Raw genomic sequence first — 18389 nt, 5'->3', positions numbered from 1 at the left:
TTGTCTTGTTGCAAATCAAGTTTCTCAACAACGACAAAAAACATGCAATTTAAATAAAATAATCCAAAAAGTAATTCAGGACTGACTGACATTGGAAATAGTTTATAAGGCATGCCAAATTCCACAGTGCAAATTAGCAACAACAGTTGCTGGGATTAAAAAATGACACTTATGGTTTCCTCTCGGGGGAAAAAAAATTATCTTGGCATACCGGTTGGACCACCAGGCAGGCCACGGGCCGTATGTTTGACAAACTGTCAGTTAGCTCGGCTTCAAAACAAGATGAGCGGCTGGGCTCTCTCTCTCTCTTCGTCTCTGTCGCTTTCTCTCGCTCTCTCTCTCGCAGGTGGGCAAGTGGGGATGACACAGAGAGGGCTCGAGGGAGGGGCTGCATCACCATGGCAACATGCCAAGAAGAAAAGAGGAGAAAGGCGCTAACTTTTTCCGCCTGTGAGCAGTTGCGTGTCTTTTCCGTTGTTTGTTGCACTTTTGGATCAGTGGCTGCCGTCTTGGGGGTTTTGCCATGGGGCCGAGGTCAGCAGCGGAGCCATATGGAGTCGTCGTGTGTGTGCAGTGATGCAGGTATTTATGAGCCCCACACACAGAAACACTAACAGCTGTAAAGTTAATTCCTCAATCGTCCAAACGAGACTTTTTGTCACGGCTACGTTGACAAAAAAAACAACCAAAAAAAACAGCGTGTTTCTCATCTTTTTCCTTTTCTGACCACATCATCTTCTCTAACGTAGGCGTGATGTGCGCGGACACCTGTTTCCCTCTCCGCACGCAACTGAAACATGAACGCCGATGACTCCAAGCTATAATGTTAACCCCTTAAAATGATTGAAGTTGTAGTCGGATGTTGATGGCGTGGATCAGGCTAATGAGCGGCAAGTACGCAAAGCGCATTTGAATTTCTTGGAAGATCAACAGCATGTAGCGTGACGCGAGCGAGCGTGGTTACTTATTGCTGAGTTAATGGCCTGAGAAGAGACTGAATCAGCAGCGGCGTGCCCTCGTCCGCAGGAAGGCAAACACCCGAGGGCACAGACAACAGGAGGTGAGAGGCGCTGTGCAAAGAGCCCAGTCAGCAACGGAACGGAAGAGAAGGGGAGGGGGCGGGGCAGGTGGGGGAGAGGCGGCCTTAAACCCAAATCACAAAAGTTCAATTTCCTATAAACATTAATTGATATGAAAACCGCAACTGACAATGACAATTAAAACAAACAATTGTGCTCCTCCCCCCCACCCCCACCCTCTGGGATTTCTTATTTCTTCTGATACAAAAAAAAATATATATATATTAATTTGTAGACTCAAGTCAAAAGTTATGGCCCGAGGGCCAGGTCTGGCCGACATGGCGGCAAATCATTTCGACTCCATCCATTTTCTTTACCGCTTGTCCCCATGGGGGTCGTGGGCATGCTGGAGCTTATCCCAGCAGTCACTGGGCAGTAGGCAGGGGACACCCTAAACCGGTTTCCAGCCAATCACAGGGCACACATAGACGAACAACACTCACACCTAGGGGCAATTTGGAGTGCCCAATTGGCCTACCAAGCATATTTTGGGGATGTGGGAGGAAACCCACGGGGGCATGGGGAGAACAGGCAAACTCTACACAGGGAGGGTGGGAGGTGGAATCGAACCTGAACACTGAGGTGAGATATTTAAAGATTTTTTTTTTCTTGCTGATCCCTCCCTTTAATCAAAACATCAAGATGGAATAGTCACAAGCTTTGAAAACTAAATCCGCCCGACGTTGACTGTGACCCTGGGTTACCTTCCAGGTGAGTGTTGGCCGGTGACGAGGACAAGGGCGGCCATGACGCCGGCGGGCGTCGACAACGGAAGCCTGCCGCTGTGCAGCATTGACGAGTCGTACAAGTACATCTTCCTGCCCACCTGCTACTCCTTCACCTTCGTCTTCAGCCTGTCGCTCAACGCTGTGGTGCTGCTGCGCTCGTTCCGCCGCACCAAGCGCTGGAACGCCTCGCTCATCTACATGGTCAACCTGGCCTCCACCGACTTCATGTACGGCCTGTCACTGCCCTTCCTAGTGGCCAGCTACGTCATGCGCGACCGCTGGGTCTTTGGGGACTTCATGTGCCGCCTGGTGCGCTTCCTCTTCTACTTCAACCTCTACTGTTCCATCTTCTTCCTCACCTGCATCTCGGTGCACCGCTACATGGGAATCTGCCACCCCATGCGGGTCATCGCCTTGGAGACCAAGAAAGCCGTCAAGTGCACATGCGTGCTGGTGTGGGCGGTGGTCTTCGCGCTCACCTGCCCCATCTTCCGCTTCGCCCGCACGGCCCGCGCCGGCGGCGGCGTAGACAACTGCTGGGACGACGCCATCGACCAAGAGTTCTCCGACTACGTGCCGTACGGCGTGGTCCTGCACCTACTGGGCTTCTTCGTGCCCTTCTCCGTCATCGCCTGGTGCTACTCGCACGTGGTGGTCACCATCTTCAAGACTCTGCCTTCTCGCCCACGCGACGGAAGGGAAGGCGGAGCCGGCGTCTCCGTCTTCCTTGGCGCAGACTCGCCGTACGCCGGCCGTAGGCGCAAGTCCATCCGCACCATCGTCACCATCACGCTGCTCTTTGCTCTGTGCTTCTTCCCCTTCCACGTGACGCGTACAGTCTTCCTGCTGCTCAAGGTGACCAAGGGCGTCCCGTGCCAAACCATGACCACCGTGTCCATGTGCTACAAGATAACTCGGCCCTTGGCGTCCTTCAACGCCTGGCTCAACGCGCTCCTCTACTTCCTCACCAAAGACAAGGGCGGATGCTGCCCGCCGCCTGCACCCGCCGCGCCGCTGCTGCCCTTGAGGATGGTAGCGAAAGGAGACGAACACGTACACCGGCACGGCAAAAGCGCCTTATTGACCTAACGCAAAGACGGCTGCTTTTACGCTCACTATGCAGAGACTTTTTCCTTTGAAACACATTTGATACTAATCATGTTCTATTAATCAAATAACACGGATTTGTTAGTGATGACGCATGTGAATATAGCAACGATCATATTTTTTTTAAGCCTGAAAATGACGCTCATAAACTTTCCCATGAAAAAGGGGGACAGATTGTGACGTCAACACTTGACTCTTTTTCTAGTGACCTCTTGCGGCTGGTGGTCGAACAGGCGAGGAAAACTTGTTTGTTTTATTCGTTCTTTTGACTTGTTGTTCGGAAAGTGGAGTGGCTGTCATACATGATTGCCATCCGGCAGGGGGAGACACCAAGGGAAATATCAGACGTCAACCGCGCGGCGTCATCTGGCGTCATGCACCCCACGACAAAGTCGAAAAAACGAAAGCCCAAATGAATATTACACAATGTTTAAAAATCATGCGAGCGTTTTTATTCTAAACGGACGCCACATTTTGTTAGTAGCGTCAATTTGGCACATCTTATTACAAGTGGAGAGTTTGTAGGTGCTCGTCTAATGCTTTGGCGTTTGTGTTTACAAATGAGACGTGGCGCCATTTTTGAACGGGTCACCGATAGCCACTCCAAACTTCCATAAAGTCCGCCTTCCAGTTCTTTTTTTCTTTCTTTTCTCAACCGGAGACATCCACCGAGGTAAGACACGGCGTTCTGTCCTATAATTAGCTGAATTTATGTGCATAGGTGCTTTTCAAGTCTTCAAACGTAGTCGTCTGTGTAAATTTCATTGGAGAATGTTAAAATGATCAGGGGATGTTTGAGAATATTTGCCATTTTTCACATGTCCTGAGTGTTGTCACCTTGAGCAGAGGCTGTGATTTACCGAAGTCAAATTCCTTGTTTGGCACGCTCAAACATGGCGAATAAAAACTCATGAATCTTCACACCGCTTATACTCACAAATGTAAAAAATATTTCAACATTTGACTAAAACGCAACATTCAATAATAAATGCTGACTTGTGCTGCGGATAATTTGGGTGATTGTGTTTATAAATGTTTGTTGTGTGTGTTTCGAATGCACAGGCAGGACGACGTGTGTTGTTCCAGCCGTAAGAATAGTTTGATCTTTTATTCCCAAAACACTGTGGAAGTTTCAACGCAATCTGGCGTGTGTAATATGATACAATGCGTGTGTCAGATGGCGCCACACTTTCTGTGATGACTTCAGCGTGACAGCAGAGGAAGGTCATTGGAGTTCATGATGAGGTTTGAGTCCAGGTTCAACGTATCTGTGGACAGACAAACTTTGATCATAACCACTTTTGGATTTGTGGTCGTGAAAGATGTGTCATGGAGGTTTCGAGCACCTTGATCAAAATTGAGCTTTTTGGATGGGGACGCTTGTCCCAGTCCCTCAATGTCCACCAGGTCGCTGTTGACATCCGAGTCGTTGAGGGCGCTCAGGGTAACATCTGAACACACGTGCACAGGATTCGGTTTACTGGCAATTTCCAAGACTTGTGCTCATGCTCGAACACACCCGAGGCCTTCCGCTTCTTGGTGGTGGGGTGGTTGACTTGCATGCCGGGCTGGGCAGCAGCGGCGGTGCCGCCGGTTCCGGGCGATGTCACAGCAGATTTTTTGGTGGTGGTGGTGGTCTTGGGCGGGATACCTTCGGAGGAGCTGCATCGAGCATTGTCTTCATGCTTGCGCTTGACCGGACTCTTAGTGTGTGCGCTGGTGACAAGAAGGCACGTGGATTCAAGCTGCTCCCAGACATTGGCTAATATTGCTTGACCGACCTAGTGGGGTTGGCCTCGGCCATAGGGTGAAGCTGCATGGTGAGTTCTCCCAGTCGACTGAAAGCAGCGCCGGCTGCTGAGAAGATTTCTCCAACCTGCGTGAAGAACAATCAAACAAGCATGCTGGTTCATTCCGGAGAACACGAGGAAGGAAAGAGGTGAGCACCGTTGCTATGGTTACCCGGTTCACTTCCATTAATTAATTAACAGTAATCATAGTCCGCACGCTCCTCAAAGCTGTGCATTATTCTGTCATTTTGAAAGACTCACTTTTGTGGAAGCTGAAGTCATGTTTGACTGTTTGCGGGCGGTTTCAATGGCAGCTAATATGCTAACAACAATGGAGCTAGCTAGCATCAGCAGCCAACGAACGGTTTCCGTGTGCCGGCGGTCGGTTGTGCTCTAGGTGTCGTGGTCACGAAAGCGAAAGCTTCGGCATGCGAAAATAAATCCGACCGCGCATCGTAAGGCAAAAGCTTTTAGCTCCGCGAAATTTACATTACAACAAGAGAGTGCCACCAACTGAATGAAGTTGGCTGATACCTTCGCGGAACTCCGGAAATTTGGAAGCCACGTTAACTGTTGTAGATTTTAGATTAAGTAATGGTAAACAAAATATTTACGTGAGTACGGTTCGTGATTAAGAGGTGCGCCACTATCAGGAATATGCATCTTAACCTTTACTGTAAGTGGTTCCGCTGTAGCCACTCGTTTTGCCGATTTCACTTGAACGCAACGTTTACGTCAGCGTCGCGTGAAAATAACGTCACTGAAAAGTGTATTTTTCACACGAGTCGGTCACTAAAGTGTGTATTATGTAACGTGTATTTGGTGTTTTATCGAGTCAGACATTTACCTCATTTGAGAAAGACGTGTGGAATCTTGTGACATTCGTGTCATAATATAATAACAATTCTAATCAAAATTAGAATAAAATATGAATTAGAATAAAATATGAAAGATTTAGAATAGAGTACGTATGTCTTAAATATATGCAGGTTAGTCCAAAAATGCAAGCAGAAGTATGCTCCCAAAACAAATGGGATCCTCTTCATTCAAACAAAAAGAGAAGAATAGGTAGTCAGTGTTAATTTGATATTTTTCTAGTCTAATTTTTACAAGGTAAACCTATGAAGTATTTTGAGTGAACTCTCACTGTTTCAAATTGAATACTTTCTAGACAAAAGCCACAAGTGGAACTTTTTGTGTTGGTCCTCATTGAAGTTCCCCACGTTCTTGGAAAAAAATTTCAACAGAACCAAGTCGACCTTATGAGTCATCAAGCAATGATGACAAAAAGGTGTCGATGTCACGCTTCCGTGACAAAATGTTCTGATGTCATGCGTCTGATGTCCTTTGGATGGCTCAGATCAAAGAGGGGAAAGAAAAGGTTTGTGATTGTCCCCTGAAATCGACAACAACGCTACGATCAGATTCTAAAAGAAAGATGGCGTCAAATTTGAACAAGGTTCACCTGAGAAAAGTCAACGAAAAGAACCAAATGTGCGACGGTACTCTCCACCTGACGCCATTCGGGATTTACGATCTTCTCAACACTCAGAAATGCCTCAAAGACTTCTTCATCCAGCGGGGGATGTTTGGGGACGTCAACCAAGTATCGAGCCAAAAGGCCAAAGAGAGGGATGAGAAGATCAACAAGCTCATCAAGAGCATCGTTGAGAAGAGCATTGCAGACATCGCCAAAATGAGGCAGCTCATTGCCTTGTGGGATGCGGAGGAGCGCTCCACATCCAACTCTTACATTGACGAGTCGTCCTATGGCCTTGTCACCCAACAGAAAATCAAACAATACCTAAGGGATTTCTTCTCGGAGCGCCTCGCGTCTGCTGAGCCAACGATCGATCTCAACAGCGCAGACCTCATGCTGGACCCTGTGACAAAGGAAGAAGGCCCTGGCTCGTTGTCGTCTCAGTCATCTCCCATTCTCGGGAAGGCCATGAATATGATCAGCCACGTGATCCAACCGGTCGTCGACACCTTTGACTCTGCCAGTAAAGCTGTCGTCAAAATGTTGACGCGGAGCGATCGGGACGCCCAAGAGCCGGATGAAGGCGCACAGCAGAAGTGGGCTCCTCATCCGTCTGAGGAGGAGGAAGCTTCATCCGCCTCCCCTCAAAATAATATTAACGGTGGCAGGCAAGACGACAATCGTCTCACCCCGGCGGTGTTCAATGAGGCCGTAATGGACGAGTTTGGCAATTTGCAATTTGACATGCAATTGACCCCCAGGCTCTCCCCCATATTGGAGGAGACTGGGGAGACAAATTCCTCTGCTTCCTCTTCTTCAGCCAGACTGGACAAGACTCCCGCCACCTCTATATCCGCTCTCGAGAACACAAAAACTATCCAAAGCGACGTGCCTTCGAGGCCCTGCACCGCCGACGAGAAGTTGACCCCTCGGGTTTCACCATTTAGTCCCGAGAAACCAAACAGCACGGATGAGAACATTTCCGATGCCGAGTCGTACTCTGACAAAGAAGCCGTAAAACCATGCTCTGCCATTGAGGCTTGCCCCACCTCCAGACTTTTGGCCGCCTCCCCAGTTCCCTCTCCTGTCACTTCTTCTCCCATTATTGAGAAGGCCAAAACGATCATCAACCAAGTATTTCAGCCTGTTGTCAAATCCATCGGCTCCGCCAGGAAAGTCACAAAAACAGCCGGCAAATCCATTGCTAAAAAAGTGAGGTCCATGTGCAGGTATCGCTCGCGCAGGAAGAGGGGAAAGCGAGGTAAAGGAAAGAGTGGCAAAACAAGCGGACGTCGAGATATTTTGGACAGAAAAAATGGCAATGAAGAGGTGGAGACGGTGGACGCGTGCGAGGAGGTAGCGAGCACTACTGAGGTGGACTCCAAGCGTGATAGTGAGGTCGTGGCTTCCCCAGAAGCTTCTCGGTGCATCACTGAGGACAAGACCGTTGGAAAATCTGCACGTGTCACGAAAGATCTGGCAGGAGAAAAGTTGAGCATTGAGGCCAAATCCCCTTCTGTTATTTCCACTCCATTTTCAGCCCGCCGAATGGTAGGATCTTCCGATCCCATCTCCTCAGCTCAAGCCACTCCCAGGAAGGCCAAAACCGGAACGCCACGTACCCCAAAAGTACCGTCCTGCAAATCCACCCGCAGGTCGTCCATTTCAGAGAATAAAGTGAAACTCGTAGAGACGGATGACGACCAGGCCAGTGAGATAAATCCGCTCCAGTCGGAGGAAGACGGATCGGAACAAAACATCTACAGTATTTTTGAGAACATTTTCCGAGAGGAGTTTTCCAAAAAATTAGAAAATTCCCTCAAACAGGGCATATGCGATGCAGTCCGTGTCTATGTCCCTGACAGAGGTTCCACAGAATCCCTCCAAAGCGCCAACAATTACGCCAAACCGGAGATTGATACTTCGCAGGTGGGTCCGCGGGACTCGCTGAGGAGGGCTTCCACCTCACTCACGTCTTTCACCAGCTACCAGTTATTAGAAGACGCCGTGACCAGGAAGCATTTATCCGATACGTGTCTGAAAGGCCCCGCGCCGCCGGAGGGACTGGATTCCAAGCGGAAGTCACTGTGGAAGAGGTGGAAAATGAGGCGGGCCAAGAAGATTCTGCCAGGTCTTTTGGATTGCCGCTGTTCACCCGGCCCCACTGACAGCGTGGCCTCAGATGGCAAAGCCACAGAACCAGCCATCAAATCTATCTTGAAAAAAGTCACTTCGATTTGGAAGTAGGGCTAGAGATCCGGAGTTGTTGGCAACGAGAGGTAGAAGGACAGCGACTGATCAAGATTCAATGCCATCACCACTGAAAGAGACAGAGACAGAGAGAGAAGGCTCTTTCTACTAATTCTATTTATTTCTTTGTATAAAAAAAAAAAAAAAAAAAAAGAGTATGGCAAAGCAATGCTGTTGTTTTTAATGATGGTCCACGGAAATCATGGTTTTCTATATGGTGATGCTGGGAAGGAGGAAAATATATGCAAGCTCCTGCCCTTCATTCTGATTCAGGATGTGGTCTTCAATCTGAGCGCTTTGGTAAAAGTACCTATCAGCTCCTTCCTTCGCCCCTCGGTGAAGTGCTCCTCTCTCTAGGGAATCTAGGCACAAGAAACTCGCCAGTCAAACTACGACAGAGAAGAATCGGGACCAGTACGGGACGCGACCATGTCCATTGTTTGACGACGCAGCATGCTGAACTCTGCTGCTTGTGAAAATGACAACTGCCAGCAAGGTGGACAGTTCCTCTTTACTTCGAGGCTCACTCGGGAGGCCTGAAATTCAGATGCCATCTGCAGAGATGAGCGGAGTGCGCCCCCAAAATGTAGCGCCGATGAGGGGCCAGGAGCTGAAGTGCATGCAGATCAATATGGAGGAATATAGAAATGACCAATAAATCTCTACATTAACCCAAATGCTGTTTCATTCAATGTCCAACTCAATCTGTGTTATTTTATGGTCCTGAAACTCACAATATGAAGCCACGTTGGGCGGACCTTGAGTTTTTTTGTCCAGGATGGTTCTAGTAGGGAACGAGCTCCGCATCATGGAACCCGTAACCGAGAAGTTCCCGGAGTATTCCCATGTACCTGTTACCACGGTTACGGTGTAGCCTTCAATCTGAGGATGCATTTATTTAGTACACAAGCTCTTCCTCTACTCATGTGTGCCTAAGAAGACAATTGCTGACCTTAAATTAAGTACGCGTACACGGCTCAAGTACTTACCAGGTTGTGTAAGGGTCTTTGTGCCTTGTCTCCCGGACTTGGTCGCGATTTGCTTTTTGCACTTCGGAACACACCTCCCCTGCATTCCTTAGTGTGTGTGAGCACGTGAGTGTGTTTGTGTGTGTGTATAGCCCCACTCCACACCATTACGTAACAAACATCAACACAGCCATTGAAGCTTAAACGAACAGCTTGTTCATAATGGCTAAAAGCAAAACAAAGTCCAACTGTGCTTCACACCAAAAAGGATGAGACGGGGGTTTATTTCAAGACGGTGAACATGAAACCAAAATTCAAATATTACATGACTCTACCAAACTAAAGTGATGGGTGACTTGAGCAGCATTGAACGCCATGATGCTGGTGGCTATATCATCAGTTGAATGTAAATGCTGAAAGAAAACGGAGATTCTAATCATTTTTACAAACACTTAAATGAGGAATGACGCTTTGCTCATGCACGCACCCCTTTCCAAAATTCACACTTTTTTTTTTTTTTTTTTAGCAAGGCATCATCCACATTATCACTAAAAAGACACCAGTAGTATACACAAGACATAATTCTATGTTCACTATGTTATAAAGAGCGGCGGTAGTTTGCATGACTTTTTTTTTGCCTGTATGATCTCGTTAAAAATTTCCTTCCAAAAATAGACGGCATGTATCGCTTATGTATAATCTACGCGCGTCAGTCCTGACATAATCTGCCTCTCGTTTCTTTAGGATTGCTCTGCTGCTTGATGACAAGTTGTAGGTAAGGATGCTACTCCAACATTATTGCCACTGACTACTAAAGTGCATGACAATGCATTGACTTGCTTAAAAATACACATACAGAGTCCAACTAATAGTCAGGGTGGACAATTATTAGCATGAGCAAAGTGCAGTTTGGACCTACGAAAAGGCTCAGCGTTTGAATGAAACCTTTCTGCCAGGTTTCATATTTGATTAGGATTGAGAAAATATTTGAGAGATGTATGGCATTTACAATCATGATCAATGATGATTTGAAAATGCAGGAAACATATCAATATGCAGCACTATTCCTAAGAAATCACAACGTCTCATCAGTAGTGAGATAGCATTAGCGCAAGTCTCGTGTGGTTATTGAGGAATGACCATGTCGGTGACCCCGGATCTCGTGTCTAGAACTTTGAGTAGGTTCTTTAGATGATTCGTGAATTTCTTTGGTTAAAACTAAAGTGTGAGGCTTTATGAAGGATGGAAGGAACGAAACTTCTGAACGTATTTGTATCTTCCGCCAAAATATCATTTTGAGCATTGCAATGAAAAGCTTGGAGTGGACTACAGAATTTCTGCATGCGTTTATGACCAGAGGTCAAGAATCAAAAGATAACTATGGAAAATATTTCTATTCTCATGACCACTGAGGTCCTGTGTTATAACCGTATACCATATGATCGATTTGAAATATCAGGCTGAACCTTACAACGGAAAATTCTTTGCCGTTATTGTTGTCAGGGTGCTTTGGAAACGACCCTTATGAGGTATTAGTACCTTGAACGTCATTCACGATCTTAGCACACTTTTCAAGCATTTAGTTTGGCGCCAGAGTAGCCACCTTCAAACAAACAAAAACTTATTTGACACACATCTCAAAAAACACGCAGTTGGCAAAACTAGTGAATTAGTAACATACTTGTTTTACATCCAGTTACAGTGAAGAGCAGCTGATAATGAATGTCATTTTGATCTCGGTAGTTGGTGTCCCTACAAAAACACAAAACGCCAGCATGGTTTTGTTGCGTTCCCGTGCTGATGTCACCAGAAATGTCAAAGGGTGCAACAAAACTGGAATTCAACAGCCGAACCTTCAATCAAGCCGCCCAGCAGGGTCAACATGTTGCTGAGGCCCCACCAGGAGCTGGTGAATGGTGGTGACCAGCTGGAATCTTGCTGGTACCACCGACGACCCGCAGGGCAACTACAACACGTTGGTCTCGCTGGGTGGCTTTGCCTCGCTTGGTTACGCAATTGGGCGAAGGTTCAGGAGCTCCGATCTTGACAACATTACCACGCTGGTTCATGCTGTTATTGTTTTAGCGGGGTGGGGTGGGGTGGTTGGGGACTCTCTTGAAAGGGAATTTAAAGTGCCTTCAGACTTGTGCGCGTACTTGTAAGCCAATTCCAGTGATTTGGAGATACCATCTGGGCCTCAATGCACGGCTGTGAGACTATAAGGTTGTGCCGGGATGTATCTGGAATATGACAACAATCAACCAACCTCCTCTTGCTCTGGGGGAAAAAAAAAAAAAAGGACATCAAATACTGCTTATGGTAACACAAGGGGGGCGTAGACTTGTGGTGCTTTTCTAGTAGAGTTAGTCGGTTTGGTTTCCATCCCCTCCACACCACAATCTGGCCGTGTCCGTTCCCTCATCCTTCCCGACTACATGACGTCAGCCTCCACCACGCATTGCTCCGTGTATTCTTTCACCAGCTCCACGCTCAGGGTGTGGCGGCAAAAATCGGCCATGGGTTTCCACAGGGGCGGGTCCAGGAACATCTGGCACATGACGTGACCCTTCAAAGTGGCTGTGTGACGCTGCAGGTGGCTCAAGAACTGCTGGCGCACCAGATCCAGGTCTTTGCCGAACATGTCGATGTTCAGGTAGTACCTGGTGGGAAACAAAGCGGGAGTCAGTGGACTGAACCGTAATGTTGATAGGACGCCGCCTCGAAAAGCTGCATACCAGTCCTCTCCGATAGGGACCCTAAAGGGAAAGGTACACAGGCTCCCCACGCTCGGCTTTGACGCGTCATCCACCATCCAGTCAATATCCTTCTTCATCAAGATGGCCATGTTCCCGGGCACGGGCTTGAAAGGCTGCCAGTCTTGAATGATGGTGGCGTTCGGGAGGACCCCCCGCATCAGGTCGCTCGTCAGAAAGAGCCGAAGGACGGCGCCCTGGTCCAAACGAATTGGAGGCGCATTTGGGAAGGATGCGGACGCCGGCTGGGTTTCCCCGTGGCCGAGGTCAGTGAGTCGGCGATTGAGTTCCTCGGCTCGGAAGCGCACCAGTAGGATGCCCTGCGGAGAGGAAAGCCGCGCTAGCATCCGAGCCGGACGGGACCTCGTGTGGATCGGCAGCCGCCGTACCTGCTTGGTTATGATGCGATACTTCTGGAAATCTTTGGGACCCAGCTGATCGTCGCGGGTCAGGCGGCTGACCTTTACTTCGGGGTATTTGGACTTGACCAGCTCAGAGCAAAAGCGCAGCAGAACCCCCGCCACGCCCTTGCCCCTTTCCTGGGGGGCCACGCGGAGGCCCTCTACTAGCATGGTCTCGCCTTCGTCGATCACGCATACCGACTCCAGGGCGATCTTTCAGGAACATGATAAAAACGTGAAAGGCTCTTGTCGTCAATGCTTTGGGTGGTTTAGAGCTCGGGGTCAGAACGAAAACAACCAAAAAAAGATGGAACTATCCTTCAAATCCAATCAAACGACGTTGACTGACAAAGTAAATCAAATATTTTCTCTGGCTATTTATAACTTTTGAGCACAGCTGACTCGTTTCACATGAGTTGGGGAAGGCCGCCCGGCGAGTATGACGTACCACTTTTCCCTGTTTGCGTGCCAGGATGACTGTGCGGTTGGTTTCCTGCAGCCAGCTGCTGTACCTGGTGGGCAGGTAGTCCAGGCCTCCGTAGATGTCCTGGCTCATGGCCATGATGTCGTCAAAGTCCTCCTCGGTGGCCACGGTGAACTGAAGGCCGGCCTGGGACAAGGACTCGGACAGCTGGGGCGCGCTCAGGCTGTTGTCAATCTTCATCATGAAACAACTGATGAGACAACAAGCGAAGGCAAAAAGCTTACGTTGGATCCATTTGGTCGGAGCCGCGACAACGCATAACAACACTTGCTGCGTTCATTCTCTCCGAAATAAGGCGAGAAAGCGAGGCGCTGACCGAAAAAGAGGCTCACAACAGTGCAAACAAAACAGACAAAAATAAACGCCAAAAGTCGTGTTTTTAATCAGGTTAAAAAAAGACATTGTGGTACATTTGAAAAGTAACAAGGGAGGACTGAGGATACAACCTCGGCAGTTTTACATCCAATTGTTAACGGCGATTTCATGTACGTGTTCCGAGTATGACGACAGGCAGTGCCGACAAGAAGGCCTTGCATTCCACTTTTGTTCATGGCAACCAACACAATTAGATCAGCGGGCCAATGGGCCAAAAAGCTACACACGGATTTGTAAATCAACAGTGCCAACAGACTGACGGAGCTTTAGAGTGGGCCATTGTCCAAAGACAACGAACGGCAATAAATCACTCCGTTCCTCTCTTCGGGAAAGGACAAACTGGAGGGTCCAGTGAAGGCCTGAGAACACAGCGAGCGGAAGAAAGATGTTCAAGAAAAACACGTTAACGAGGGCTCCCACATCGCCGACCGCCGTAGTCGGCACCGTGTCCATTTTACACGCTTGGCTAACTCCTAGCAAAAGGTGCTCCCTGTTTTCCCTTTGACCGAAATTTACTCTATTTGCATTTGTCAGTTATTCAGCGATGATTTTTTTTTTCCACTTTAAAGGCCAAATCAGCTAGAACTGACTTTTGCGGTTTTTTTTTTATTATGCCTCGCCCAACCTCTGCAGCAAAACGTGAGAAGGAACACACCATGTTCAGGCTGGGATTATCCTGTCCGGAAGGTGCTTGAGAACACGGACACCAAAAAGGAGTCATGGCGGATCCTGCACCCATCCAAAGGCTCCACGTTGTTGCTACTACTTGCACATACTGTAGCTAAACCTGGAACGAACCAGTGACACACACACAGTCACCGCAACAGGATTAGTTGAAAAAAAAAAAAAATAATGTCCGCGTGTCGTAAACCATTTTAGACGTAACTCTAACGTATGGTTTTATACGTACATGCTCATGTCTTGGTAAATGGCCAAGCTCTTCTGTAGTTTGAGTCGTTACAGTTGGACGATGACGCCTCATACACACACACACACACACGCACGTATACACACACACACGCTCAACAACTAAAGAAGTCCCTCCACCAAATATTGAGGCTGATAGACAGGTGAAACTCGAAGCAAGAGTGAACAAGCCGTGTTTGAGTCTAGAAGATGCCAATATCAGCCTTTTCTGCACGTACGGTCCAACGTGTTGTCTACAGAACGCCGCCGCAGAAGTCACCCAGGTCCAAAGTCTTGCACCTCGTCCCTCTGCGAGGAAAAACCAAGCGTCATTCTCCACACATTTAGCACTTTTACGTGGCACGTGTCATGAAAGTGGATGACCTTACCTCCATGAGTAGAAGCTTTCCTGACGCAAAATGCCTTTGCGGACATTCTGGAGCTCGGACGATACGGATTCATGGCACGTGATAGGCAGGAAAATCCAGACTCGGTGGATTTGAAGAAAAGCCTTTTCCGCTAAACTTATTCTGATTTAATTGAAGCGATCAATTATTTTTGGGACTCCTCTGAATGTTTTCCTGGCCTGTTGAGGACAAAGCAGGCGGAACGCTGTGGGCGCAAATGTTTCCTGTTATCAAAGCAGGGTCAAAGTGGGGAGAGGATAGTATAGGGGGGATGGGTAGTGGTGGGATTATCCCACTCCTCCTGCTGTTGGTATTGCTTTGCTGAGTGGAATAAATAAGACGTCAAAAAGAAAGGCCTCATGGTGTTGTATTTGAGGAAAGAAATTTAAAGAAATGACACGCTGTCCGCTCTCCTGTGTCCAAACACGGTGGTCTCTTCTTTCTTGGCGTCCCGTCGCTATGAGCCGTTCAATCTAATCTTTGACGTTCTGAACCAAATATGTCATCCAAAAGGGTCCCAGTGCCAATACACAACACAAACATTGTTTGGCTTTTCATCACAAAGAGCCTGACAAGCCCTTCTTCACTTTCCAATTGTTTTACAGCATAGGTGTCAAACTCAAGGCCCGGGGGCCAGATACGGCCCGTCACGTCATTTTATGTGGCCCCGCAAAGACACATTGTGCATCGACGTTGTGTCAATACTAAATTGAAAATTGAGTTCACGTTTTAAAAAAATAGAGATATTACTAGCAATTTTTTCTTACCATTTAAGTTTTTAAAATATTTGAACAGTTTTTACTACGCTCTGGTTTCAAAACTAATCATTCATCAGTTTGTTGTGTGGCCTATACAATATAAGGCGTTGGCAGTCATAATGGCCCTTCAAAGGAAACTCTGACGACAAAATGTATTTGACACTCCTGTTTTGCAGTATTTTTTTAAATTTCAAAAAGACCTAAAATTAATTTAGGATAATCTCCATAAAACTAAAGATTTCTTTTGAGCAACACAAGCAATTGAAAGAGCTCAAATGGCGCATCAGGTAATGAGCGACTATCTCGTGCTAGCTGGTTTTCATTCACCAAATATCTTTTGCATAGGAATTGTGTGATGATAGCTGGAGGAAAGGTGTTTATGAAAGGGCGGCTTTGTGTTGTGTTTGTCTATTTTGCCTCTCCCTTCCATGATTAATACACTCTTTCAATTGCGAATACCAGACTGTCAGAAGGCATCAGCTCACATTGTCTCGCTCTGGCTCTCGCTCTCTGTCCTTCTTCATTTGACAGAGTAACGGTCGCCCCTTTGTTGAGGTCCCGCGCTTTGAAGGGAAAGTATCCTGTTCTCTTCACATCTTTCAAGTTGCCAACGACACTGTGCTAAGACTGCTGTCCTAAGGCCGCCCACGACGAAGTCAAGGTCTGTCCTCATCCACACTGGTCCTGACCTCTTCCAGATCTCTTGTAGCCTCGATTAAACACATAATCCAATAATTTGAAGTACTAAATGGTTGGGCGAGGTTAAATTGAGCTGTCGTTGCAGTGTGTGGGCAGGGCATGGCAACAAAGTTTGAAGACATGAAACGCCAATAATGCAACTCATTAAAACTTTGCGGATCCAGAACCGCGACAAGAAATGTGGTTGTTTATCACAAAAAGAGACAAAAAAAGTCTCAAGGAACCAGGGAGTCAGGGCACAGGAAGTCAGCCATCTTGAAAGTTATTTTTTTGGCAGCGACTGCAAACTTTTCCGATAGAATTCCTCAGAAATTTTAACCACATGAAAATTGCAGAAATGATTGTTGTGCTTTTGCTCATTGAGTAACGAATAGAAATGTCAACTGAATATTTTACTTTAAATTCAGTCCACAAAGCCAGTTTGATTTTTTAACATGAAATTTTGTAGGCATGTCTAAAATGAGTAGACGCACAAAAAAGTCTCATGCCCAGAAACGAAGAAGAATCCATCGATTTGCTGTTTTGGGCCGCTTTCTTTCATTTGTAGAGGGGTTCTTGAAAAAAAATGCTTGGTGGATAACAATAGCCAATCAGGACACGCTGCTTTATAAAAAAAGATGTCCTCCTGAAGTGATGGATACCACGTAGGCACTGTTTCACGTTGCGGATCGTGACGTCACGACAAATGGCAATTGAGTTATGTGGGATGGAACGAGATGGCGGCTACGCTCATATAGCATTTAAGTGTGCAAAGAACAAAACAGCAGAAATGCTGTTAAACTACACAACTACAATTAACTGCAGTTGATGCTTGAACATGCTGCCTGACACTAATGATTTTTTTCTTATCGACACTTGTGTTCCCTCCAAAACGTCAATACAAGCCAAATGGCATCATCAGCATTTTTCCCTGCACGATCTTAACTTGCTCCCCATCCCTATGGCAATAAGAAACATGCAAATAACGAGGCCATGCATCCAGGATTCAAAGTGACATAGGCGATTTTTACAACCTCAGTCGAAAATGTCGTCAAAGCGTCGAAATATGTTACCTTCGCGTGGGGGTGGATAGGGGGGGGGGGTTGATTCCAGAGCATCGGACGCTATGTACGACGATGGAGCTGTGCACAAATCCAGCCGACTTTCACAAATGGGACACGAGCTGATTCCCCTGCCCGCTTGCCCGGTGGGCCTAATCGGACGTTCGACGGACTACGCAACCCCCCCCCCCCCCCCCCCCCCCCCCTTGAGATTAACCTTAACGCGGGCTCTTACCGAAGGATGAGGGCTCGGTGCCGTGTCGAGTCGAGCCGTACGTCCTTGGATGGTGGAGGTCGCGGATGGTGGAGGCTGCTTCCGCTGATGAAGAGACGACGAGCGACGTCCTCCGCGGTTGATCGTGGCACTGTAGCCCCGCCCCTACCAGTTGTCCGCGTCGAGCCAACGAGAGGAGCCAACTGGACTCACTGGAGCGGGCCAGTATCCACCCTGCGTGCACACTCTTCCTCGGAGACTGCATGTGAGCGGAATTCCAAAGAGCCAGCCAGCAAACTCCTCATCCTGCATCCATCAAATGAGACATTTTCATCTCTTATTGAGCCCAAGCATGAATTCAACATTTGAAATGCCTCACGATGCACTCACTAAGGAAAATAGCCCAAAAACTGGAATAATGCTAATGGAAACGTAAATAAATTATTTTAAGACAAGTGAAATGAAATTTTCTGCGGCAATGTTGGCCAGATAAATAAAATCCACGCAACAACAGCAGCATGCATGGGTCCATCCCCCCCCCCTAGCTACCCAATTTAAGATGGTCTTGCAACACAATAGCTCCTACCACCCCTAGAACGCTCCATCTTCATGGATGCAAACAAATTTGAAAACTGTTTTTGTCGACGCCGTCGGAAATTCGGAACGCTTGAAAATGTCATTGTCAATTCCAAGCCGTCTCAAGCCCGTGTGCGCAGCACCAGCACGCTTATGACAATGTATTGTCAAAAAAATCCCACCATTATGTTCAATCGGGCTACTTTAGAACCGTGGGGACGATTTCTTATTTTGCTTTTGTGACCTTCTACAGTTGATTGTTTTTAGGCATGCTATGACAGTTCCGTTATTTGAATTGCTGTGTTTTAATTGCTCATGTGAAGGATGATCACTTTTATGATTTTCACTTGCGACTTGTTCTTAATGTTCTGACT

The 18389-nt window shown here is 47.4% G+C and overlaps 3 protein-coding genes across 3 annotated transcripts; 1 reads left to right on the top strand and 2 right to left on the bottom strand.

The window, feature by feature from the left end:
- Nucleotides 1–219: 219 nt before the first annotated feature.
- si:dkey-6n21.13 (P2Y purinoceptor 3) lies at nt 220–4853 on the top strand. Its single transcript, XM_061294307.1, has 2 exons — nt 220–582; nt 1791–4853. Exons 1-2 carry the CDS (start codon nt 243–245, stop codon nt 2894–2896), a joined length of 1446 nt encoding a protein of 481 aa, XP_061150291.1. The 5' UTR covers nt 220–242; the 3' UTR covers nt 2897–4853.
- zgc:92664 (uncharacterized protein LOC436695 homolog) lies at nt 3990–5252 on the bottom strand. The gene is made up of 5 exons (XM_061294524.1): nt 4966–5252; nt 4696–4790; nt 4434–4630; nt 4261–4365; nt 3990–4182 (listed from the first exon to the last, which is right to left on the bottom strand). The coding sequence occupies exons 1-5, from the start codon at nt 5050–5052 to the stop codon at nt 4118–4120; spliced, it is 549 nt and encodes a 182-aa protein (XP_061150508.1). The 5' UTR covers nt 5053–5252; the 3' UTR covers nt 3990–4117.
- A 5815-nt stretch (nt 5253–11067) lies between these two features.
- On the bottom strand, nt 11068–17563 carry nat16 (N-acetyltransferase 16). The gene is made up of 5 exons (XM_061294339.1): nt 17461–17563; nt 13005–13230; nt 12545–12769; nt 12138–12475; nt 11068–12062 (listed from the first exon to the last, which is right to left on the bottom strand). Exons 2-5 carry the CDS (start codon nt 13221–13223, stop codon nt 11834–11836), a joined length of 1011 nt encoding a protein of 336 aa, XP_061150323.1. The 5' UTR covers nt 13224–13230; nt 17461–17563; the 3' UTR covers nt 11068–11833.
- Between the last annotated feature and the right edge of the window lie 826 nt (nt 17564–18389).

This window comes from Syngnathus typhle, linkage group LG1, assembly GCF_033458585.1.
Source record: "Syngnathus typhle isolate RoL2023-S1 ecotype Sweden linkage group LG1, RoL_Styp_1.0, whole genome shotgun sequence".
NCBI classification, from domain to species: domain Eukaryota; kingdom Metazoa; phylum Chordata; class Actinopteri; order Syngnathiformes; family Syngnathidae; genus Syngnathus; species Syngnathus typhle.
Note: the sequence above shows the minus strand (reverse complement) of the source record. Positions and strands in the feature narration are given on the sequence as shown.